Source organism: Phyllostomus discolor, chromosome 2 (assembly GCF_004126475.2).
Source record: "Phyllostomus discolor isolate MPI-MPIP mPhyDis1 chromosome 2, mPhyDis1.pri.v3, whole genome shotgun sequence".
NCBI classification, from domain to species: domain Eukaryota; kingdom Metazoa; phylum Chordata; class Mammalia; order Chiroptera; family Phyllostomidae; genus Phyllostomus; species Phyllostomus discolor.
In genome coordinates, this window is record NC_040904.2 from 107206157 (window position 1) to 107233538 (window position 27382).

Below are 27382 nucleotides of genomic sequence, written 5' to 3' on the forward strand. Positions count from 1 at the left end.
TGTCTGCTTTCAAAATTGTGTCTTTGGACAGTTTAATTATAATGTGTCATAGTGTGAGTGCCTATTTGTTTATCCTGTTTGCAGTTTATTGAACTTCTTGGATGTTTATATTCATGTCTTTCACAAAAGTTGGGACATTTTCAGCTATTATTTCTTCAAATATTCTGTCTGTCCTTTCTTCTCCTGCTGACACTTCACAATGTAAATGCTGGGGTGCCTGGTGGTGTCCCACAGGTCCCTTTTAGTTCACTTGAATCTTTTTTCTGTTTCTCGACTTGATAATTTCCATTGCTTTACCTTTAAGTATGCTGATTCTTTCTTCTACCTTTATATCTGCCTTTTAATTCTTTTAGTGAATGTTTCATTTTAGATATTGTACTTTTCAGCTCCAGAATTTTTATTCTTAGATTTTTCTCTTTATTAACATTTTCATTTTGTTAATATATCATTTTTTCTTACTTTCTCCACATCTTTTCTTAATTATTTGAGAATCATTAAGATAGCTATTTTAAAGTCTTTGTCTAGTAAATCCTTCCACAGGTCTTTCACAGGAAGTTTGCTTTGAATGGCCCACACATTCTTGCTTATTTGTGTGCTTTGTGATTTTTTTTTTGTTGAAAACTGGACATTTAAATCTAATAATGTGGTAACTCTAGAAATGAGATTTTCCTTCTTCCCCAAGATGTGCTGTTTTTGCTTTTGTATTTTTGTCTTTTAAATGGAAATGTATTTGACATATAACAGTGTGTAAGTGTAAGGTGTACAACATATTTATTTGATACATTTCTTTGTCACAATATAACTGTCTTTGTTGCCTTAACTAACACTTTTATCATGTCACACAATTATCATTTTTTTGTGATGGGAATAATTAAGATCTAGTCTATTAGCATGTTTGATGTTTATAATACAGCACTGTTACCTATAATCACTAAATTGTGCATTAGGTCTCTATCTACCAGTTGCAAATTTGTACCCTTTAAACAACATCTCTCCTATTCTCTCACCCCGCAGTTCCTGGTAACCACTATTCAACTCTGTTTTTACAAATTCAGCTTTTTCAGAGTCCACATATGAGCAATATCATACAGTATACATCTTTCTCTAACTTATCTCACTTAGCATAATGTCATCAAGGTCCCTGTATGTTGTCACAAATGGCAGGAATTTCTGCTTTCTCATGGCTAAATAATATTCTACTATATGTACATACATACACGTGGGCACACACACACACTTCCATTCACCTGTTGACAGGCACTTAGACTGTTTCCATGTCTTGGCTATTATGCAATAAACATGGAGTCCATATACCTCTTTGATATCCTGTTTTTACTTCTTTTGGGTATATATGCAAAAATGTAATTGCTGGATCTTGTGGTAGTTCTATTATTAATTTTTTTTATCTTTACCTGAGGACCTTTCTTCATTGCTTTTAGAAAGAAAGGAAGGAAGGGAGAGAGAGACACATCAATCAGTTGCCTCCTGCACTTGCCTGGACTGAGGATCATACACACTCATACCATGCACAGACTAGGCAGCAAACCTCCAACTCAGGCATGTGCACTGACTGAGAATCAAAACTGCAATCCTTCAGTTATGGGACGACACTCCAACCAACTGAGCCACACCAGCCAATGCTATTTTTAATTTTTTGAGGAATCTCCATACTGTTTTCCATAGTGTCTGTACCAATTCACATTCCCACCAATAGTGTATAACGGTTCCCTTTTCTCTATATCCTCTCCAACACCTGTTATCTTTTGCTTTCTTGATGATAACAGCCATTCTAACAAATGTGCAATATTATCTCATTATGGTTTTTAGTTGCATTTCTCTGATGATTCATTGAGTATCTTTTCATGTTCTTGTTGGCCATCTGAATGTCTTCTTTGGAAAAATGTCTATTTCATTCCTCTATTTTTAAGCAGTTTTTTGTTACTGAGTTGTATTGAGTTCTTTATATATTTTGGATATTAACCCCTTACTAATGTATGATTTGCAAATATTTTCTCCCATTCTATAAGTTGCCATTTCATTCTCTTAATTGGTTCCTTTGCTGTGTAGAAGCATTTAAGTTTTCTGCCATCCCACATAGTGATTTTTGGTTTGTTTGTAATTTTGGTTTTGTTTTGTTGTTGTTAATTATTGTGAGCTATGTCTATGCCAAGGATCAGCCTGAGATATAAATTTAAGGTCTTCTCAGGTCTTTTGAGTCTGTGCCTTTCCCTGGGAATGTGTGGTGATTTTCTAATTTCCTACATATATGTGGTTGCTTTTGAAAGTTCTAGTCTTCAATCTGGTTCCCAGAAGAGTGGAAAAAATGATGGAGGAGGTACAGTCTTTTAAGTCCCCTGGAAGTTATTTCAGCCAATAGGGGATGAACTTACAACAATGAGGAAAGGTACAAAAACAATGACTTCTGTCTCTTTGTCTGCACCTCTTGTGATAAAAGCAGCAATCAGAGCACAGATGCCCAGTACTTGATGGATAGAGTCCTTTTTGCCCACTGGGGCTCCCAGAAGCTGTGTTCAAACTGCTCCGAGAATAAATTTACAGGGCTAGAGTTAGCTGTGACTCTGCTCACAACTACAATGTATCCAAATTAACTGAAATTCACTGTTCAAGTCTTCCCCTAAAATTGTAAACCTTCAATAGAATCCAGAGTTCCAAAACAGATTTTTGCCAGTGCAATTGCTGTCTAGGTGGGGAGACAGATTTCTGGTGTTCCCTATACTATTGTCTTCCCAGAATCCTCTGGTCACTTGATTTTTGACAAAGGTACCAAGTCAATTAAATAGAAAAAGGACAATCTTTTTAATAAATGTTGCTGGAACAATTGCGCAGTTGTATGCAGAAAAAAATCATCCTCAAACTTTACCTCACATCATATACAAAATTAACTGGAAATGAATCATAAATCGAGAAGTTAAAAGTGAAAAATATAAACCTTCTGAAAGAAAATATAGATAAAAAATAACCATCATGACCTTGACTTCACAGATATCTTATATATAAAATACAAAAATCATGAATTAAGAAAGAAAAAAATATATTTAATCAACATTAAAAACTTTTGCTCCTTAAAAGATACTTAATAAAATAAAAAAGTCAAACCAGGAACTATGAAAAAATTTTGCTGAACATATATTAGACAAAATACTTGTATCTAAAATATAAAAAGACTTCTTACAACTCAATAATATAACATACCCAATATTTTTAATGCATAAAATATCTGAAGGACATTCACCAAAAAAAAGGAATTCAGATGGCAAATAAGCCTATGAAAAAAATTCCCAACATCATTAGTCAACATGCAAATCATAACCATAATGAGACAACACACCCACTAGAAGGGCTAAAACTAAAATGACAGATCATACCAAGTGTTGGTGAAAATGTAGAGCAACCAGAACTTTAATACACTGCTAGTGGGAATGTAAAGCAGTAATCAGTTTGGAAAATAGTTTGGCAGTTTCTTAAAGAGTTAAACACACACCAATCATATGGCTCAGACATTCCACTTATAGGTATTGTCTACACCAGACTCAGAAAAATGTTCATGACATCTTTTTTAATGATAGATGTATGTGGATACCAAATGTTAATGAACAAGTGAATGGATAAACGAAGTTTAATATATTCATACAAAGAAATACTACCCAGCATTAAAAAGGAATAAACCATTGGTATATGCAAATAGTGAAAATCAAAATTATGTTGAAAAAAGCTGGATAAAAACATACATAATGTATGATTCTATTTAAATAACATTCCAGAAAATGCAAACTAATGTACTGTGACAGAGAGCTGATTAGTGATGTGCTAGGGACAGGGAGGCAATGAAAAGGACACGAGAAAACGTTTAGGAATAATAGATATGTTTATTACCCTAATCGTGTTGATGATTCCTTGGAGGTACACATATGTCAAAATTTATCAAACTCTACACTTTAAATACCTCAGTAAGGCTTAAAAAATCCCTGACAAATCAGATAGTGAAAGTTTAAATAAAACAACAAGGGACTAAGGAACTGAAAAAAAAAAGATATAAATAAGAAGATAACTAAAACAAAAATAAAAATAAACATATCTAGATATCAAAAGATATATATACAACTAAGCAAATTTAAACTAACAACATACCATCAGTTAATGATATAGAGCACCAATTGTCAAAATGTGTCTGGGGGGGCCTAAGACACTTCCAAGGAGTCCAGTGTCGAACTATTTTAATTCAGATTCTGTCACAAGTGTACAGTGCAGTTTTCCAAAGAATTCATGATATGTACCACAGATTAAATGTATATACACAGATATGAGAATTCAGCTAGATTCCATCTAGTGCCAACTACAATTCTTATCTGTTGCTGCATATTACAGTAAGTCAAATGCTTAAAAGATTCAGAAAACTATAAAAAAACCACTATTCACTATTTTTTGTTTGGAGATATTCTTTTTTCATTAAAAATATTTGTTAATATATAATGGGTTTATTATTTTTTTTAAATAAATCTTTTTTTTAAGATTTTATTTGTTTATTTTTAGAGGGGAAGGGAGGGAGATAGACAGAGAGAGAGAGAAACATCAATGTGCAGTTGCTGGGGGTGATAGCCTGCAACCCAGGCATGTACCCTGGCTGGGAATCGAACCTGGGACACTTTGGTTCCCAGTCCGCGCTCAATCCACTGAGCTACGCCAGCCAGGGCGGTTTATTATTTTTAAATAAAGAAATAAATGAACACAGTATTTTTAAAATTTGTTTTAACTTCTCATAAGGCACATATTACTAGATAAAACCCACACAAACAAGAACTCTTTGGCGCCCTCAGTGTTGGAGAAGCCCTGCTGTCAATCTGCTATCACTGCTCCCCATTGAGCTCCTCAGGGTTGGCTGACCACTCTTAGGGCGGGATCCTACACCCTCACTTGTACCCTCAACCTGCAATCTGCAGCCTGCTGTTGGTCCACAAACTATTCCTGGTTCATAATAAGCTAAGTACAGAAATCGAGAGTAAGCTTTTTTTATTTCATTTTTCTAATTGTTTTTGTATTGATTTGTACAAAAATGTCAGTCTGCAACACTCTGGAAATGTTTAAGCGTGGTCCTTCACTAGATACTTTGAGAAACACTAAACTAGATGTCTTTAAATCAAATATAATTAAATAAACATTGAGACAATCCATAAAAAATATTGTCAACAGACACTATTTCCCCATGATTAATGGCACTCAAGAGAGCTTCCCCTCTGCATACAGCTTCTAATATAAACACCAAAGCATTGCCCTTAAAATGGAAATGGGTACTAGTAAAGAAAATCATACGTACCTTCTTCAGTGAAGAATTTTTCTACGGGTCCCACAAACTGATTGATTTCATTAAGTTCATCTTGGCTAACTTCTGGAAATGGGAAAACTTCTTTCTAAAAATGATAAACACTTAGTGAAAATGAATTTTTTGCAACTTTCTAAAGTGGTAATATTAGTCGAAAAGGAAACAGATTTGCTAGAATCCATATCTGGTAGGCAGAACATTACTGCTTGAAGGAATTAGAAAGCAAACCACAGAAGGTACTTTAGATGCAGGAATTGTATCTTGGTCTCCACCACCTAGATATATCCTCCTCCCCTATTCAAGCAGATTTAGTACTGAATTTGATTGCTTTCCCTAGCAATAACAAGTTATGATGACTTTCCCATAAAGTAAAGAGCCTTGGATTAACATTTCAAAGCCCTAGGTTCTGTTCTTTGATCTGCAGCTTACCAATTGTGCAGCCTTCACCAAATCTCTACCTCTCCACAATTCCATTTTCTCACCCATAATATGGTCATAACATTTACTCAGGGTCATTGTGAGAATCATGGAGGACAATTGGTGTAAAAACTCTTTATGAAAACGTAAAATTTTACATTAGTTATTTTGTGAGTTCAGAGATACTACAGCTGCTGTGGCTGGGTAGCTCAGTTTGTTAGTGTTGTTACATTATGCCAAGGTTGAGGGTTCAATCCCCAGTTAGGGCATACACAAGAAGCAACTAATGAATGCATAAATGAGTGAAACAGCAGACTGATGTTTCTCTCTCTCTTTCTTTCTCTTTCTCTCTCTCTCTCTCTATATATATATCTTTCTCAAATCAATAAACAGAAAAAGAAAATGCTGCTGCTGATTGGAACATACTGTGATTACAAAGTCTGATATCTTATCAGATTCTCATCCAGTTGCATACTCCAGACTCCATTCCCCATTTGATGACATCTGTTACTTAGGCTGAAAGTGTAAGGTAACAGGGTCACTGGAGGAGGCACAGCTGTTACAGCAGATCAACTCTGATTCATTCGGCCTTGGCTCTGCCCCTTCTTAGATGTGTGACTTGGATAAGTCTCACAGCCTTTGTTAGCGTTAGTTTTTCTTCTGTTACAGATATCTCAGAAGATAGCTGTGAGGCTCAAACCAGATGTGTCCTGGAAAATAAAGTGACTGTAATTATTTGTATCAGATACTGGCTCTTGCCTCAACCTCATAACTGGAAAACAAATTAGCTTTAAACTTCTATCTCAAACCAATGGGTGGCCAATATTTCTGATTGTGCCTACTCCCCAGTAGGCTATCATTACATATTACCTAAAATCATCCCACTGTGTTCTCAGTCCCTCCGGATTTTAGGGCTCCAGATACTCCTGCCTGCATGACATGAGTATTTGGATTGGGACCTACAGCTGCTGAGAAGTGATGTCCCAGATCATAAGCTGCCAGCCCCCAGAAGTGCAGCCTGCCTCTCCTCATGGCACCTCTCACCAAATGTCTCAAGACAAGGTCTTCAAAGCAGAGGAGTCTTCAGTCTTCCTCCTCTAGCCTTTAAATATCTAATCAGCCACAAAAGATTATATTTTTTAAAGCAGAAAAACAAATTTTTCAACTAAATCTGGTACAGAAACCAAACATATAAAATAGGTAAAAGTCAAGGTGCTCTGGTTATGACTTCAGATGGAGACAAAGGCCACCCAAATGTCTCCCACTCACCTTCCCACTGGTCCCAGCAGTAGCCCCAGAGACACCCTCCATGAATAGTGAGGGTTCAACTGAGGGAGAGTGTGACAACTACTGGCCTAGATGATCTTAAAGGTCACAGATTCTAAGCATTTCAGATGCCATGTTCCTGCTCAAACAACAGTAATGCGTAGGACATGACACTGACATGAATAAGGGTAAGAGTGGTGAAGGTGTTTAAAAGCAGTCAGATTCTAAATATAACCTTAAGGTAGAGAAAACAAGGTGACTTCAGGTATCTGGCCTAACAAGTTGAACAACAGAGTCACCACCATCTGTGATAAAGAAGACTGGTGCGAGGAGCAGGATTGAGTCGGGAGACCAGGAACTCAGTTTTGCATATACTAAGTTTGAAATGCTATCAGGCATCTAAGTGAAGCTTTTAGGAGAAAGGACTCTAGAGTTCAGGGGAGAAAACTGAGATGGAGAAATAAATATGCCACATCAGAATAACGATGGTATTAAAAGCAACAATACTGAGTTAAATCTTCCTAGGTAGGATTATAGATGAAAAGATCTACAGGCTGAGTCTTAGAGAACTCCAGTTCTTGTAGCCACCATTACTGGGAGGAGAACAAAGCCACAAATGCACAAACCAGCTTCTCCCAGTCCACCCGCCCTCACACATCACAGCAGTGCTCAATGGAAGCATCTGAGACACCTTACATAAGACAGCGCTGCTGTTAGCATCTAGTTGCAAAAGGCAGTGCTAGGATCTCAAGGGATGGGGACCTCTTCATTTACCATAATCCCTCATAGAAACGGTGCCCGGATACTGAGGCAACCTGATTACAGAGGAGGATGCCCACATCCCCAGGGAATACAGAGCATTTTCCACGGCCCAGGCAACAATGCCCCACAGAGATCCCTGAAGCACCAGACACACAAGAGAAAATGAAAATTTACACTTCAGTGCCACCTACTGGAAAAGAAAAGAAAGGTTTCTTATTACCAACCTGCTAAATACAAGTGTCAGAGACTTTTAAAGAGCAAATTTCATTCCCACAAATGTCTGGGCAGAGAAATAATTCATCAAATACCATGAACAACCAAGGTAGCTTAGAAAGAAAATGAAATATCTTCATAAAATAAACTTAAAAGCACAGAAATAAGTTATTTAAATGACAGAATTCAAGATTGCAGTTCTGGGGAAAAAAACAAGACACATGAAAACTCAGAAAGGCAGTGTAATGAACTCTGAAATAAAGTCAATGAAAAAAGGACTACTTTACCAAAAAGACTGAAATTACAGAAAAGAACCAAACAGAAATTCTGGAGCTGAAGAACTCAATCAAAGAAATAAAGTATGAACCAGTGAGCTTAGGAAATAGAGAGGAACAAGTGGAGAAAAGAATTAGGTATCAAAGACAGAAATCCAGAAATGACTCAGATGAAAGAAGAGATAGACTGGGGTCAAAAAAAAAAAAAGAAGAAGAATAAATGAACTCTATGAGAACTATCTGACTCCATCAGAAAAAACAATATAAGCATAATGAGTATACCAGAAGGAGAAGAAAAAAAAAAGGGAACAGAAAGCCTATTCAAACAAATAATCAATGAGAACTTCCCAAACCTATGGAAAGAACTAGATACTCAAATCTAAGAAGCAAATAGAACATCTAATTATCTTAATCCAAAAAGGCCTTCTGCAAGGTACATGATATTAAAAATGTAAAATATTAATGACAAAGAAAGAATTCTCAAGGCAGCCAGAAAAACAAAGCTGGTAAACTATAATGGAAATTCCATTAGATTATCATCAAAATTTCCAACATAAACCCTACCAGCTAGAAGACAGTGGAATCAAATATTCAAATTATTGAAAGAGAGAAATCACCAGCCAAAAATAATATATACAGCAAAATCATTCTCTAGATAATGAAGGAGAAATAGACTTCCAGACATAAAGAAGCTGAGAGAATTTACCAACACAAGACTTGCACTACAAGAAATACTAAATGGTGTTCTTCTACCTGGAATGAAAAGACAAAAAGATAAAAAACTATGAGTAAGACAACTAAAAGAAGAAAACTGCAAGACTTGTTCAGAATATGGCATTATACACTTAAATATAACACAGGATTAAAGGAGTTAAAAATACTTAAAAAATAAGACAATGGCTACCACAATTTGGAAATGAACACACAGCATTAAAAAAGGAGTAATTTATGACAAAAAACAATAAAAAGAGAGGGGGTGAAGCTGAATTTCCAAAAGGAAATGGATATAAGATGCAATGAGAAGAAAAAGAACTACTGTACGAGGTCTGTCTATAAGGCATCCAGCCTTGTAATATGAAACACAGAGGCATGTATTGAAGATACAAGTTACAAGAAACACTGTACATAGGACAATGATGCCTCAGTCCCCTTCAAAGTAGACACCTTTGGACCTCAGTTCTCCCAATCTCCATCAGCTGCCCCATCATATTTTCTTTTCAGTTATATTTTGATTATGCTATTATAGTTGTTCTGATTTGTCCCCCTTTAATCCCTCTACTCAGCACCCCTACTCCCTCAGGCAATCCCCCTACCATTATTCATGTCCATGGGTCACCTTATAAATTCTGTGGCTCCTCCATTTTCTATACTGTACATCCCCATGGCTATTCTGTAACTATTTGTACTTCTTAATCCCGTCACCTCTTCACCCATTTATCCCCTCCTCCTCCCCATCTGGCAACCTTCTGATAACTAACTTATTTTCTCTTGCTTTTAAAAGTCTCTCTCTATCTTTAACCTTTGGTCTTTTGATAATGATGTGTTTTGGAGTGGACTTTTTGCATCCATTATAATTGGGATTCTCTGCACTTCCAGGACTTGAATGTCTATTTCCTTCACCATATTATGGAAGTTTTTTTCAACTACTTTTTCAGATAGATTTCCAATTTCTCACTCTTTCTCTTCTTGTTCTGGCACCCCTATGAGGTGAATCTTGGACCTCTTAATGTTGCCCCAGAGACTGTTTATCCTATCTTCATCTTGGGGGATTCTTTTTGATTCTTGTTGTTCTGCATGGCTATTTATTTATTTATTCATTCATTTATTTATTTGCTTCCTTATGTTCCAAATACATTGATTTGATTCTCAGCTTTATCCATTCTGTTGTTTTCCTTTAAATTGTTCTTTATTTTAATTAGTGTGTCCTTCATTTCTGACTGGATCTTTTTTATGCTGCTGAGGTCCTCGCTAAATTACCTGAGTATCCTTACAAAGAGTGTTTTGAACTCAGCATCTAGTAGATTGCTTATCTCCATTGCACTTAGCTCTTTTTCTGGAGTTTTGATCTGTTCTTTCACTTGAACCATGTTTCTTTGTCTCTTCATTTTGGCAGCTTCCCTGCATTTATTTCTATGTCTTAGGTAGAGCTGCTTCAACTTGTGTCTTGGTCATGTGGCCTAATGTATCGGCTATCCAGTGGGGTCAAGTAGCATAGCCGGGAGGTGTCCCCACTATCACCCAAGCTGGGTATTCATGGTGCGCCCTTCATGTGGGCTGAGTACAATCTCCTCTTGTAGTTGAGCCTTGGTTGCTGTTGACAGATCAATGGGAGGGACTTACCTAGGTCAGTCAGCTGCATGCACTGGCTATCACCACTGACCACCAACCTCCAACCTCTGTGCAGAATCAGCTGTGCAGGGGTAGGGTGGTGGTGCTCCAATGTGGTCTGTAGCTACCCACTGTGTGCATCTGCCCTGGGGTTTCTCAGGTGGTGCAGTTCAAGGTCAACTTCCAATGGTGTTTTGCCCAGGGCACCCTGCCTGAGCTGTAAAGCAATCTGAGATAGCTGCTATTTGTGCTGGGCATTGAGATTCCCAAGTAAAGCCAAGCTGTGACTCTAATCTGGCTGCTGCTAGGGCTCACTGAAGCCATTTCTTGATTGTTTGATAGGACTTAGGAGCCAAGATGAGCCTTTCTTATAGAAAAGCAGCTCGGGTGGGCCTGTAAGTTGGGTGGGGTAGAGCCTCTGTGGATTGTGAAGGCGGGTCACACAGTGTTAGCCAGGTTGATGAAGTCCAGATACCGGCTCTGTCGGGGGAGAGCTCAGCAAAGGAACAATGGCCTCTGCTGGCCCAAATGCCAAACACTTCAGTCTCTTCCTGTATTCCACTGGTGCCCTTCAAGCTGCCACCCCAGTGCTGGAGATCAGAGGGAGCAAATCTGAGTAGATGAGTCTGTGTGTGGGCTGTCCAAGAGGAACTGTTTAAGACTACAGCAACCTCCTCCACTGACTCATTCCCCACTGGTTTTCGCAGCCATAAGTTGTGGGGACTTATCTTCCTGGCACTGGAATCCTGGGCTGGGGGCCCTTTTGTGGGTCTGGGACTTCTCACTTCTGAGATATCCCTCCCAAATTTTTATTTACACAGGTGTAGAGTCAGCCCGTTGCGTATCCACACCCCTCCTACCAGTCTGGAAGAATGTGGTTTCTTCAATTCCATAATTTTCAGACTTCCATTCAACTCAATTTCATAGCTGTCAAACTTCCATTCAACTTGATTTCTGATATTCCTGAGTGATGGTTGTTCTATATTTTAGTTGTAATTTTGATGTGGTTGTGGGAAGAGGTGAGCCATGTCTGCCTATGTCACCATCTTGACAGGAAGCTGAAACTGCCCCATTGTATTTTCCCCAATCTCATCAATGGTCTAAAATATCTTTCCTTTCAAAGGTGATTTTAGTCTTGGGAGAAGCCAGAGGTTGCAGGGCACCAAATCTGGGCTGTTGGAGGTGGAGGGGGGGGCAGTGAGTCACCAGGGTGATTTGATGTTTTGCCAAAAAACTCTGCATGAGATGTGATGTGTGAGCTGGCATGTTGTCGTGATGAAGCTGCCAATCACCAGTTACCCACAGCTGTGGCTTTCTGAACCAAAGAAATAGTTCCTGCAGTGGAATATTCAAGTTTAACGCAAAATTTGATGGAAATTCGTTGCTCTACTCATGTAGTCATTTTGAATACGATGTCCACACAGTACACATGCTCACTAAATGGTGTCTACCACCCCCACTGACTCGTACAGTGAAGTCATCATTGTTCACACATGCACATTGTAGTCCACTCTCCTTGGCTGCCAGGTTACAACAATATCATACAAACTATTCTTGTCTTATTAACAACAGTTGTACTTTTTCCAAACAAACCTCATATATATGAAACTTTCTTTTATATAAACCTAATGGTTCCCACAAAAAAAAATATCTAGAACTAAGACACTTTACATTAAAAAAAAAAAACAGGGGAAAAAATCATATAATACCACCAAACAAGTAACAGACAGAACATAAAGGAAAAGTAACAATGGATACACAGAGCTACCAGAAAACAAAAAGTAAAATGACTATATTATATGTCAATAATTAGCCTGAACATAAATAGACTGAACCCTCAAACAATGACAGAGTAGAAGGTTGGATTAAAAAAAAAAACCCAAAAACAAAACCCCAAACATGCAGCCTTCAGACAATATATCTCAGCTGCAAAAACACAGACTCGAAGTGAAAGAGTGAAAGATGATACTCCAAGCAAACAGCATCCAGAGAAAAGTAGATGTAGCTGCGCTTATATCTGACAAAATAGATTTTAAGATAAAAAAGGTAATAAAAGACAAAGATGGACATTTGATAATGATAAAGGGAACAATACATCAAGAAAGCATAACACATTAATATACATGTACCCAATCTGGGAGGACCAAACTATATAGAGTAACTAAGAACAAAAGGGAAAAACTGACAAAAAACAATTATAGTATGGGAACTAAATACCCCCCCATTACAGCTACAAATAGATCATTCAAACAGAAAATCAATAATATCAGCCTTAAATGACATAGTAGAGCAAATGGATATAATCAATGTTTACAGAGCCTTTTACCCCCAAACCCCAGATTACACATTCTTCTGTAGTGCACATGGATCATTCTCAAGGATAGACCATATATTGGGACACAATGAGCCTCAACAATTTAAGAAGACAGAAATCATACCAAGCATATTCTCCAACCACAATGCTTTGAAATTGGAAACCAACTGAAAAAAGAAAGGGGGAACAATCACAAATATGTGGATATTAAACAACATACCACTAAACAATGACTAGGTCAAAGTAGCAGTAAAAAAGATCAAAAGTTACAGAGACAAATGAGGATGACAATACAACACATCAAATTTGGGGGATACAGCAAAAGCATTAATAACAGGGAAGTGTACAGCTTCACAGCTTGCCTTAAAAAACAAGAAAAATCTTAAATAAAGAAACCCAACATTCAGCTTTAAAAACTAGAGAAAAAAAGAACAAAGCCCAAAGTCAGTAAAAGACAGAAATAATAAAAATTAAATAGGAAACAAAAAAGACAATAGAAAAAATATTAGAAAAAATTAATTAAACAAAGAAATTGTTCTTTAAAAGAATAAAATTCACAAACCTCAGGCTAGACTCACTAAGGAATAGAGAGAAAAGACTCAAATAAATAAAATTGGAAATGAATGAGAAGTCACTACAGATATCACAGAAATATAAAGGATTATATAAGAATTCTATGAGACAATATGCCACCAAATTCAATAACCTACAAGAAATGAACAAGCTTTTAGAAATAATATAACAATTTTAGTCTGAATCACAAATAACTGGAAATTCTAAATAGACAGCTCAACAGTGAGGAAATAGAAACAATCATAAAAAAATAAAACCCCAAAGAGTAAAGGTCCAGGACTACAACAATTCAGTAGTGACTTCTAGCACACCGTCAAATAAGATTTAATACCTGTCCTTCTCAAACTCTTCCAGAAAACTGAAGAGGCAATATTTCCTAACTGCTTTTATGAGGCCAAGATAACTGAAATACCAAAACCTGGCAAGGATAACACAAAAAAAGAAAATTATAGACTGGTATCTCTGATGAATACAGATGCAAATCCTAGACAAAATACTAGCAAATCAAATATACATTAAAGACAACACATAATGATCAAGTGTTTATTCCAGGGGCACAAGAATGGTTTAACATATTTAAATCAATCAATGTAATACACATTAACAAAATAAAGGATAAATGTCATATGATCATATCAATAATGGAGAAAAGCACTTGATAAGATACGACATCCATTTATGATAAAAACACTCAATAAAATGGGTATAGAATAAAAGTACCTCAACATAATAAAGGCCATATGTGACAAACCCTCAGCCAATATCATACTCAATGGAGAAAAAACAAAGAAAACTTTTCCTCTAAAGTCATGAACAAGACAAGGATGACCACTCTCACCACTGTTATTCAAAACTGTACTAGAAGTCCTGGCCACAGCAATCAGGCAAGAGAAAGAAATAAAAGGTATCCAAATTGGGACTAGGAAAGTAAAATTGTCACGTTTACTGATGATGTAATTGTTTATATAGAAAACCCTAAAACTCACTCCCAAAACTATTAGAAACAATATAAAAAAACAACCCAGTAAAGTTGCAGGATACAAAAGTCCATTGTGTTCCTATATACAAACAATGAAATTTCAGAAAAAAAATGTAAATAACAATTCTACTTGGAATTGCAACAAAAAAATACCTAAGACTAAACTTAACAAAGTAACTTCCAGCCAAGATGGAGACCTAAGCAGACATACTATATCTCCTTGTACAACCAAGAGAAGGACAACAACAACTCTAAAAACAAAAAACAACCAGAACTGCTAGAATATCAAACCATATGGAAGTCAAAAAACCAAGGACTTAAAGAAGAAACATTCATCCAAACTGGTAGGAGGAGTAAAGACAGGCAACCGGGGCACAGAGGACATGGAGCAAAGTGGCAGCTGGTGGTCCTACATTTACGTGCAGCTAAACCAGAAGACACAAATAGGGAGCAGGACAGACTGTGCAACCAAGGGTTCCAGTATGGGAAAAGAAAGCCTCAAAATCTCTGGCTGTAAAAACCTGTGCAGGTTGGGGCAGTGGGAGAAACTCCTAGTCACACAGGTGAGCTCACTGGAGAAACCCACAGGGTCCTAGAACATACTCAAAACCACCAACCCAGGAATCAGCACCAGAAGAGCCTAATTTGCTTGTGGGCAGCCGGAGAAGTGACTGAAAGCCAGAAGACAGCCAAGCAAGCAGCACTGTTCCCTTGCTGACCTCCTGCCCCATATACAGTGCCACAATACAGTGAAGTGGGTTGCCCTGCCCTGGTGAAAACCTAAACTCCACCCCTTACAATGTAACAGGAACAGAGACAAAGAAATATGGCTAGAATGAAAGAACAGATCAAAGCTCCAGAAAAAATACAACTAAGTGAAGAAGAGATAGCCAACCCATCAGATGCAAAGTTCAAAACCCTGGTAAATAGGGTGCTCACAGAAATGGTTGTATGGTCGAAAAATAAAGGGAAAACTGAAGGCTATGATAAGTGAAATGAAGGAAAATATACAGGGAACCAGAAGGGAAGGAAATCAGGACTCACATCAATGATTTGGACCAGAAGGAAGAAATAAACATTCAACTAGAACAGAATAAAGAAACAAGACTTCAAAAATATGAAGATAGGCTTAGGAACCTCCAGGACAACTTTAAATGTTCCAACATCCAAATTATAGGGGTACCAGAAGGAGAAGAGGAAGAGCAAGAAATTGAAAACCGACTTGAACAAATAATGAAGGAAAACTTCTCCAATGTGGCAAAAGAAATAAACTTTCAGAAAGTCCAGGAAGCTCAGAGAGTCCCAAAGAAGTTGAATCCAAGGAGACATATACCAAGGCATATCATAACTACACTATCCTAGATTAAAGATAAGGAGAGAATCTTAAAACTAGAAAGAGAAAAGAAGACAGTTACCTACAAAGGAGTTCCCATAAGACTCTCAGCTGACTTCTCACAAGAAGCCTTACAGGCAAGAAGGGGCTGGAAAGAAGTATTCCAAGTCATGAAAGGCAAGGACCTACATCCAAGATTACTCTATCCAGCAAAGCTGTCATTTAGAATGGAAGGGCAGATAAAGTGCTTCCCAGATAAGGTCAAATGAAAGGGGTTCATCATCACCAAGCCCTTATATGAAATGTTAAGGGGACTTATCTAAGAAAAAGAAGATAAAAATATGAACAGTAAAATGACAACAAACTCACAACTATGAACAACCAAACCTAAAAAAAAAACAAAACAAAAACAAACTAAGCAAACAACTAGAACAGGAACAGATTAACAGAAGTGGAGATCACATGCAGGGTCATCAGCGAGGAGGAGGAGGGAGGAGAATGGAAGAAAAGGTACAGGGAATAAGAAGCATAAATGGTATGCATAAAATAGACGGCGGGAGGTTAAGAATACTATAGGAAATGGAGATGCCAAAGAATTTATATGTACCGCCCATGGACATGAACTAAGGGGGGTGGGAGGGATGGCTGGTGGGAGGGGCCATGCAGGGTAGAGGGGAATAAAAGGGAGGAAAAAAATGGGACAGCTGTAATAACATAATCAATAAAATATATTTATAAAAAAAGTGAAGGGTCTATATATTGAAAACTATTAAGACATTATTAAAAGAAACTGCAGTCACAAAGAAATGGGAAAATATTCATGGATTGAAAGACTCAACAGTTATTTTATAATGGCCATATTTCCCAAAGCAATATACAGAATAAATGCAATACCCATTAAAATCCCAATGACTTTTTTTTTAAAGAAAGAGAACAAAGAGTCATGAAATTTATATGAAACCACAAAATACCCTGAATAGTCACAGCAATCCTGAGAAAAAAAGAACAAAACTAGCAGTATCCCACAACTTGACTTCAAATTATACTACAAAGTGACAACAATCAAAAAAGCATGGTATTGGCAGACAAAGACACTCAGACCAATGGAACATAATTGAGAGCTCAGAAATAAACCCACAAGCCTTGCCTGGTGTAGCTCAGTGGATTGAGCAGGGGCCGTGAACCAAAGTGTCACAGGTTCAATTCCCAGTAAGGGCACAATCTTGGGTTGCAAGCCACAGCCCCCAGCAACCGCAGATTGATGTTTCTCTCTCTCTCTTTCTCCCTCCCTTCCCTTTTTCTCCCTCCCTTCCCTCTCTAAAAATTAATGGATGAAATCTTAAAAAAAAAAAAGAAACCCACAGATATATAAGCAAATAATTTTCAACCAAGGAGCTAAAAACATACACTTTTGAAAAGTAAGCCTCTTCAGTAAATTGTGCTGGCAAAATTGGAAAACCATATACAAAATAATGAAAACAGACTGCTATTTTTACCATATACAAAAATTAACTTAAAATGTATCAAAGACCTAAAAATAAGACCTGAAATAATATACAGAAGAAAACATAGGTACAAAACTTATGGATGTTGGTCTCAGGGAGGATTTTATTAATTTAAACCCAAAGACAAGGAAGTAAAGGCAAAAATAAATGAATGGGACTATATCAAACTAAAAAGCTTCTGCATAGTAAAAGAAGCCATTAACAAAACAAAAAGGCTGCCAACTGGATGGGAGGAGATACTTGCAAATAATATCTCTGATAAAGAGCTAATACCCAAAATATGGATATTTAAAGATTCATACAGCTGAACGACAATAAAATCCAATTAAAAATGGGTGGAACCATGAACAGACATCTCTACCAAGAAGACATACAAAGGAGGATCCCAAAAACCCAGAATTATCGTCTAAAGGGCAGACCCCTTGAAGTATAGGCTTCCCCCCACTAAGTAAGTGTTCTAGGAACCCATCTGTAGCAGCGTGCCATCTGGTGTTGTTCTGAGAGGCTGCTTTTGACCTCAGTGAATTTTTTTTGAGGACTTTCAAGGTGTTTGCACATTTCATGAAGGGTGATTTACAAGCACACCTGCCCACACTGCACTGCGTGTTCAGCAGTTCTTGCCCAAAAATGGCATGACCTTTGTGACCTACCCTCCCTATTCACCCAATCTTGCCCCAAGTGACTGTTCCCCAGATGAAAAAAGTCCTCATAGGTAAACATTTTGCCAATGAAGAGGTCAAAAAAATGACAGAAGCACTAAAAAGCACCAAAACTGACAAGTTCAAAAACTGTTTTAAGCAGTAGAAAGAAGTCTTGACATGTGTTTTGCATCAAATGGAAAGTACTTTGAAGGTGACTAAAATTTAAACATGTAAGAATAAAGACAAATTTTTTATAAATAAATTTTGTGTTTTGAGCAGTTCTCCCCCTCATATATGAAAAGATGCTCAGCTCACTAGCTATTAGGGAAACACAAATCAAAACTACAATAGATAACTCCTCATACCTGTTAGAAGGGCTATAATCAACAAGAAAATAAATAAGTGTTGGAGAGGTGGTGGAGAAAAAGGAACCGTCATTCACTGCTGGTGGGAATATAAATTGGCACAGCCACTGTGAAAAACAATATGGAAGTTCCTCAAAAAATTAAGAATAACCTACCAATCCCTCTTCTGGGAATCTATCAGAAATATTTGGAAACACTTAGTTGTAAAGATATATGCACTCCCTTGTTCACTGCTACATTATTCACACTGCCCAAGACATGGAAACAAAATAGGTGTCCTTTGATAGAGGATTGGATAAAGAAAATGTGGTACATGTGTACAATGGAATACTACTCAGCCATAAGGAAAGATGAAATACTGCCATTTACAGAATGGAAGAATCTTGAGAATATCATGCTATGACAAATAAATCAGAGAGAAAAAAACAAGCACCATGATTTCACCCATATGTATGATATAAAACTGAAAGCAACAACTAAAGCAACTTCATAGACACCAACAACAGTATGGTGGTTGCAGGAAGGAAAGGGGTTGGGGGAAGTAGAAGAGTGGCGGAGATCTAATATACGGTAATGGAAGAAGAGACTGCACTTGGGTGGTGAGCACATAATGCAATATACAAATGATGTATTAGAGAGTTGTACTCTTGAAATTTATATCATCTTACTAGCTAACGTCACTCCAATAAATTTAATAAACTTTTTATATAAACTGTATTTAATAAAAATTTTATATAAAATGTATTTAATATAAATTTGTTATATTTACTAAAATACATAAAACTCAAGAGCCCACTGGGCTACCTGAAAACACTGGCTAATATTAGAGGTCAAGGAGCCAAGAAGAACCAGCAAAGACGATTAAAAAGGATTAGTCACTGAAGTAGATAGAAAAAGTAAGAGAGACTGGTTTTCCAGGAACGATAAACTGTGTCAGATGCTAGTGACGAGTCAACTAAGATAAGGACTGAGAATACACTTTTAGATTTGACCACACAAAGGTTACTACTGACTTTCTTGAGTTCAGTACAGGGGATTTTTAAAGACAAAAACCTGAATGATATGAGTTCAAGATACAGCAGAGAGGGAACAATTGGTGATGTAGAGGAGAAAGGAGAGAATTACTGGATCGATACCCTTGAGTAGGTGAGAAGACATGAGGTCTGGTGAGGCAGTTGGCTTTTGGTAGGAGAAGACAGTTTACCCATAGTAAGAGAATGTAGACTACATGGGTACAGGTGCAAGAAAAAGGAGGTAAATATGGTAGTGAGAGTTGTCATCTGATAGCATGTATTTTCTCCGTAAAATAGGAAGCAAAGCAGTCAACTGAGAGTGAGGGAGGCAGGTTCCAGAGTTTTGAAGAGAAGCATGAAAGACTTGTGTTCTTTCTTTATATGCTGCTGCAGGGTGTGAGGTCTCAAGATAATACACCACACAGACTCAGGCTGTGGGGAAAATAGTTTCCTAAACTTTAAAGACCTAGCTTTGCACTTCCTAGCAGGCCAAATCACTCTGAGTCTCTGTTTCTGCATTGGTAATGCCTGACAACCTTAGAGGAATGTTCTAAAGAGAAACCAGGGAATAACTCCTTAAGTGATAGAGTATGAGCCTAGAATTGAACCAATCTCAAAGCACTGTACACAAACTTTTTATTTGGTTTGTAGGGCACCTTTGGGTGGGGACAAGTACCGTTTTTACACGTATTTTGTAGATTATCACACCGAGGCACATGGAAGTGAAGTGACTAGCCCAAGACTAGTAAGTGCTGAAGCCAGTATTAACTACTTTATTCCAATTTCTTTTGCATCTGCACAGTTTAAAAAGCATTTCCATGCACTATGTGTCTCATTAGGGCTTTACAAAACAAATCCGTTGAAGCAGGCCCATTTTAAGGCTTAAGAACTGAGGCTTAGTCACAGAGCTAAAGTCAAATCCAAGTCTTCCTACTGTAAGAGGATTCTGAATGCTTTATAACCAAGCTGTAACTATTGGGTAAGAGCTGGGTTACTACTGGGTAGTAAGACCCGTGGAAGGCGGGGTGGTGTGGGGAAGCAGCCAGACTTCTGAGGAATCTGAATGGCAGGGTGAGGTAATGGGACTGAGCTGTGAATGCCTAAGGTCCGCTGGAAGCTGACTCCACACTGTATTTGGGATTCAGGAAGGAAGCCCCGCAAATCCGGGGTCCAGAACGCTGAATTCCGGGGTCCAGAACGCTGAATTGAGCGTTGCATCGCCTCTCTGTGTTTCCCAAAGTGACCTGACAAGAATTAGCTGTAACACTTGTCAAATTCACATTTTCTCAGATGCCCCTACACTAGAAAGATTCTTAATTTTCCCTGGAAAAAATCACAGGATCTAGTGGGACTCAGGAATCTGGAATTCCAGCATGCCCAGCCCCTCGGGTGTATTTGTCAAGCATGTGTAAAGACAAGGACAAAGCTCGAACCCAGTCTTTCCTAACAAGTGCAACGAGCGGCAGGGAGAGAGCAAGGGTCGGCCCACGTGCAAGGTTACCTTCTCGATTTTGCCCAGGAAGAGCTCCTTGGCGAAGGCTCGGGTTTGCAGACTGGTGCGCAGCGAGCGCCGGCTCACCGTGAAGGCCACGAGAGCCGGCCAGGCACGCACCGCTGCTGTGCGCAAGAAAAGCCCACAGCAGTTCATGCTGCCCGAAATCCCCGGACACTTCCACAGCGCCACCTCCTAGCGCCTCAGTCGTGTGCACCGAGTTGCGCCTGCCGATGACGCCACTAGTCTGCGCCGATCAGTTGGCCACCCGTGCGTCGGTGCGTCCCTCTCTCCTGCCCCGGCAAAACTGAGAGGCGAGATCGCCGCCATCTTGGTGGTTTCACCTTCAGAGTGGTGGTGGGGTCGTGTGTGTAGGATTTTGTTTTAAAATGCCCAGGGTGTTTGGGGAAATGCAAGCCAAAGGACATTTTCTGGAGCACTGGTACCTACGCGGCGGCTTCGCTACTTCTACTTACCGTCCTGTCTCCTGTGAAGAGGACGTGATAAAACTAAAGAAAAAGCAAAGGAATGAGGAAATTTCACAAAATTAGTTATCTCTGGAGGGGAACCTGCACATGGGTAATATCACGGTTTTGAAGTGGATTCTTGAGGATTCATTTTGTTTTGATTCATAGTTTACATATATGTTACATGATTTTTAGGAAGAAAAAAGAAAAGGGATGGTCTCCCAGAAAAAGGTCTGATAAGTGAGTTACAACTGTCCCTAGGGAACACCAGCTTCAAAGGGCAGGCAGGGGAACAAAAGCTACAGCGGGGACCAAGAAGAGTGAAGTCAGGAAAGGTGATAGGCAGGAGGAGGTCAGACGTGCCCTGGAGAAGTGGGCAACCTAGTGGTCTTAAGTCAGCCTCCTGCAGAAAGACTTTTCTCTCCTTTCCTTCCTTACCTGTCATTCTACTTGTTACTTGTACGTGTTACCTGTACTTGTTCCCTGCACTTGCACAACATACTGGAAAATGCTTTCTGCGTCCATCATGAACTGCTGGAGAACAGTGGGAACTTTCACCCCACTATGCCTGCCCACTAAAAAGTAAATACTTGACACGTGGGGAAGAACTCAAAACTTGACTGGTTGAAATTTATTTGCAAGCATCTTCTGCAACCTGTTTTTTTTTTTTTTAATTTTGTCTTGTTGTTTATAAAGGTTTGTCTCCTGATTTTTTAAAAGTTTTTTTTAAATGTCTTTTTAGACAGAGGGGAAGGAAGAAGGGGGAGAGAAACATCAGTGTGTGGTTGCCACTTGTGAGCCCCACTGCTGGGGACCTGGCCAGAACCCCAGCATGTGCCCTGACTGAGAATCAAACTGGCAACCCTTCGCTTCACAGGCCTGGGTCCAATGCACTGAGCCACACCAGCCAGGGCTATTTCCTAATTTCGTCATCAGCATTCAGCATTGCAAGAAGGCATTCAGAAATCACTGCCTTTTTGAAATAAGGTGGGGGTGGGGGAAGGTGGCAGGGGAGAAACAAGGAAAAATGGCATTGCAAGATGGGTTTCACTCTTGAGCTGGTGTACGTTTTTGCCAAAACGAACGCCAGGGCAATCGTCATCTAATGTGTCAGTTCCTGTTTAAGTTAGTCAAGTAAGACATTCAGTGGCACACAGTTTCCAAAACAAAAATTAGAAAATTTTAAGGCATAATTTCCAAGTACTCCCGTAGTGTGTACAGTGGAAAATGAGTTTTGGAGTTATACTACTCTGCCAGTTTCTAAGCTTAGTTTCCTCCTTTGTAAAAAGAACACTTATTTCACAGGATTTGGGTAAGAATTGAGTAAAGTCATCCATATGAAACAAGCACATTGACTGAGGAGTTTTTCCTTTATAAAAATGAAAAATGGATACCCTCTGAGGTTTCTATCTTGAGTATTAGCCTTGAAATAAAGGATACCATTTTTATTTTCTAATTATATTTTATTGATTATGCTATTACAGTTTTCCCAATTTTTCCCCCTTTGCCTCCCTCCACCCAGTACCCCCCTTCCCTCAGACAATCCCCACACCATTGTTCATGTCCATGGGTCATGTGTATAAGTTCTTTGGCTACTCCATTTCCTATACTGTACTGTACATCCCCCTGGCTATTCTGTAACTAACATTCATACTTCTTAATCCTCTCACCTCTTCACCCATTCCCCCACAACCCCTCCCATCTGACAATCATCAAATGTCCACCATATCCATGATTCTGTCTCTATTCTTGTTTAGTTTGTCATTTAGATCCAACTGTTGATACATATGTATTTATTACCATTTTATTGTTCATAGCTTTAATCTTTTTCTTACATAAGTCCCTTGAACATTTCATATTAAGAAAGTTTTGCTGGCCCTGGCTGGCGTAGCTCAGTGGATGGAGCGCGGGCTGGGAACCAAAGTGTCCCGGGTTCGATTCCCAGCCAGGGTACATTCCTGGTTTGCAGGCCATGACCCCCAGCAACCGCACATTGATGTTTCTCTCTCTCTCTATCTCTATCTCTATCTCTATCTCCCTCCCTTCCCTCCCTAAAAATAATAAATAAATAAAATCTTTAAAAAATATATGAAAAAAAAAAAAAGAAAGTTTTGCTGATGATGAACTCCTTTAGTTTTTCTGGTCTGGGAAGCTCTTTACCTGCCCTTCCATTCTAAATGATATCTTTGCTGGATAGAGCAATCCTGGCTGTAGTTCCCCTCCTTTGAATATTTCTTGCCAATCCCTTCTAACCTGCAGAGTTTCTTATGAGAAATCAACTGACAGTCTTATAGGGATGCCCCTGTAGATAACTAAGTGCTTTTCTCTTGCTGCATTTAAGATTCTCTTTATCTTTAACCTTTGGCATTTTAATTATGATGTGTTTTGGAGTGGGCCTCTTTGCATCCATCTTATTTGAGACATTCTGTGCTTCCTGGACTTGCATATCTATTTTCTTTAACAAATTAGGGAAGTTTTCCTTCATATTTTTTCAAATGGATTTCCAATTTCTTGCACTTTCTCTTCTTCTTGCAGCCCTATGGTGCAAATGTTTGAATACTCAAAAGTTGTCCCATAAGCTGCTTATACTATCTTTGGTTTTTTGTGTTTTTTTTTTATTCTTTTTTCTTCTTTGGAAAAAGAATTTTTTGTATTCTTTTGGATTCTTGTTCTGATTGCTTATGTTTTGCTTCCTTATGTTCTAAAACATTGATTTGGTTCTTGGCTTCATTCTAGTGTTGTTTTTCTATAACTTGTCCTATATTTCAGTTAGTATATCCTTTGATTGTGATTAGATTTTTTTTGTGTGTGTGCTGTTGAGGTCCTCACTAAGTTCCTTGAGCACCCTTATAACAAGTGTTTTGAACTCTGAATCTGATAGGTTGCTTATTTCTGTTTTGTTTAGTTCTTTTTCTGGAGTTTTGACCTGTTCCTTCATTTGGGTCATGTTTATTTTTCTCTTTATTTTGGCAGCCTCCCTATATTTGTTTCTATGTTTTTGGTAGAGCTGCTATGATTCCCTGTCTTGGTAGTGTGGCCTAATGTAGTAGGTGTCCTGTAGGGTCCGGTGGCACAGCCTCCCCTATCACCCCAGCTGGGTACTTGAGATACACCTTTTGTGTGGGCTGAGTATACCCTCCTCCCTTGATTGCTCTTGACAGGTCAATGGGAGGGATTTACCCAGGTCAGTCAGTTGTAAGGACTGGCTGTGGCCGCTGACCACTAACCTTCGCCCTCTATGGAGGATCAGCTGTGCAAGGGCAGGATGTAGTGTTCTGATGTGGTCTATAGCTGTACACTGGGTAAACAGGTTGTGGGGCCACTTGCATGAGCTGTGAAGCAATCTGAGATAGCTGCTACTTGTGCTGGTCTTGGTGATTCCCAGACAAAGCCTATCTATGAATCTAGGCTGGCTGCTGCTAGTGCCAGCCCTGGGACTACTTAGCTGTTGCTTGTTTGAAAGGATTTAGGAAGCTGTGAAGCATGAGCCAAGACCAGCCATTCATATGGAAAAGTCATGATTAACAGCTTGGGTGGGCATAAGCTGGGTGGGACAGAGTCTCAGGGAATGTCCAGGGCAGCACAAACAGTGTTAGCCAGGTTGATGGTGTCTCAGATACAGCACCTCCCTGATCTTTGGCTTTTGGTGGGAGATCTCAGAAATGTGACAATGGCTTCTGCCTGCCTGCCTGCCTGTCTAGGAGAAAGCTGTTCACCAACTCCCACCTTGGTGCCAGACACCTTAATTCCTCCATGTGTGCCACTGGTGCCTTTCAAGCTAGTATCCTGGTGGAGCTGGAGCTCAGAGGGAGTGCATCTGTGTAATTCTATTTGTGGGTTATTTAAGGGGACCTACTTGGGACTCCAGAAATTTCTTCCCCAACTCAATCCCCACTGGTGTTGCAGCCAGAAGTATGGGTACTTATCTTCCTGGAAGTGGATCTTTGGGCTTGGGGGCCTGGTGTGGGGCTGGGACTTCTCCCTCCCAAGATAACCCCTTCTGAAATTTTATCCACCACACATGGGTGTGAGACCAGCCCCTTCTACACTTCCACCACTCCTACTGAAACCAGAAAAAAAAAAACTTGTGCTCGTGCTGGCTGTCACATACCAAACCCAATAAGCAGAGACAGGCATTGAATCTTTATGGGTGCTTTGTTCAGATGGCTGGTGATCTGAGAAGACAGCAGGTTCATACCCTAAGAGACCATCTTACATTTTCTTCCAAGCCAGCCTTTTTATAACAGGGAACAAAGTATGGTGAGTGATTTTGAAATTCAGGAAAAATTAGATTTAAAAAACTGCAGTATTCTCGCCCTGGGCAGCTAGCTGTCCCCAGGCAGGCAGTCATCTGTCTCTCCCTGGAACACAATGGCTCAGATGCCTCCACTTGTTCCCCAGGTGGTAATCTTTAGCAGTGCTCCAGGAGGTCGGCTTTCTCTCCTGGGAGCCAGGATGGGCCTTACTGCAGTTTCTGAAACAATAGCTTTAACATATGCATTACCTACTAGGCTTGCTAGTTACAGTTATAATAAGTAATATTTACCTTAAACTAAAATTTTCCAACTCTTGAGTCACCTATCACTGCCTATTTGGATGGGCGTGGTTTCTTAATTCTGTTGTCTGACTTCCATTAAATTTGATTTCTGACAGTTCTGAGTGATGGTTGTTCTATATTTTAGTTGGAATTTTAATGTGTTGAGGAGGCAAGCTGTGTTTACCTATGCTGCCATCTAGGAAGCCATTTTTAAACAGTTTGCTGTAGAAATAGACTCTTTTCCATAGTGAATGTTTAAAATACCCTCACTTAGTACAGGCATGCTTCATTTTATTGCACTTCACAGATATTGCATTTTTTACAAATTAAAGATTTGAGGCAACCATGTGCTGTGTAAGTCTATTGGTGCTATTTTTCCAACAGCATTTGTTCACTTCGTGTCTTTGTCACATTTTGGTAATTCTCACAATATTTCAAATTTTATTACAGTTATATTTTGTTATGGTCCTATTATTTAGGAAATACAGGAATTCCGGCCAAGATGGAGGGGTAGGTAGAAACCCTTCACTTCCTCACACAACCAAAAGGAGGATCACAACCAATCTAAAATCAGTAAACAACCAGAAGTGCCAGAAAATCAAACTGCATGGAGCCCTGACACCAAGGAATTAAAGAAAATGTCAACCAGAACAACCAGACCAGTAAGAGCCCTCAGTGAGGTGGCAGACCATGCAGGCTGGTCTGTCTAAACAGGAAACTGAGACTCAGAGCTCACTGTGGACTACAGTGGTTCCTGGAGTGGGAGGAACTCCCAGTCTCACATTAGAGTTCATTGGAAAGTGAGGCTAGAATTAAGCAGGTGAGCTGCATCCGTTCCCTCTGTGGCTCCTCCCCCACAGGCAGCTCAGCTGCTGCAGCAAGGAGGGTTGTCCTGCCCATTTGAATACCTAGGGCCCCACCCCCGTACAACTTATCAGATGTGCCAAGACAATTAAATATGGCCCAAATGAAAGAACAGAGCAAACCTCAGAAATGGAACTAGGCTATGAGGAGATAGCCAACCTGTCTAATGGAGAATTTAAAGCTCTGGTAATCAAAATGCTCACAGAACTGATTGGGCTTTGTCAAAAAATGAAAAAAACAAATGAAAGATACCCAAAATGAAATAAAGCAAAATATTCAGGGAACCAACAATGATAGGAAGGAAACCAGGACTCAAAGCAATGATTTAGAACAAAAGGAAGAAATAAACATCCAACCACAACAGAATGCAGAAACAAGAATCCCAAAAAGAGAGCCTGAGGATCTCTGGGACAACCTGAAATGTTCCAATATCTGAATTATAGGGGTGCCAGAAAGAGAAGAACAACAGCAAGAAATTGAAAACTTATTTGAACAAATATGAAAGAAAACTTCCCCAATCTGGCAAAGGAAATAGACATCCAGGAAGTCCAGGAAGCCCTAAGAGTCCCAAAGAAGTTGGACCCAAAGAGAAACATACCAAGGCACATCATCATTAAGTTACCCAAGATTAAAAATAAAGCGAGAATCCTAAAAGCAGCAAGGGAAAGGAGAGAGTTACCTACAAAGGAGTGCCCATAAG

At 39.0% G+C, this 27382-nt stretch overlaps 1 protein-coding gene across 1 annotated transcript in view; it reads right to left on the reverse strand.

Annotated features, from left to right (window-relative positions):
* The window catches only part of ACAD9 (acyl-CoA dehydrogenase family member 9), a 60719-nt gene extending 39686 nt beyond the window's left edge, over window positions 1–21033 (reverse strand). The window contains exons 1-2 of the mRNA XM_028504924.2: window positions 20824–21033; window positions 5333–5426 (exon numbers count right to left, since the gene is read on the reverse strand). Of these exons, the coding sequence (XP_028360725.1) occupies window positions 5333–5426; window positions 20824–20970 (241 nt within the window). The 5' untranslated portion in view covers window positions 20971–21033. The remainder of the gene's footprint in view (window positions 1–5332; window positions 5427–20823) is intronic.
* Window positions 21034–27382: the final 6349 nt, after the last annotated feature.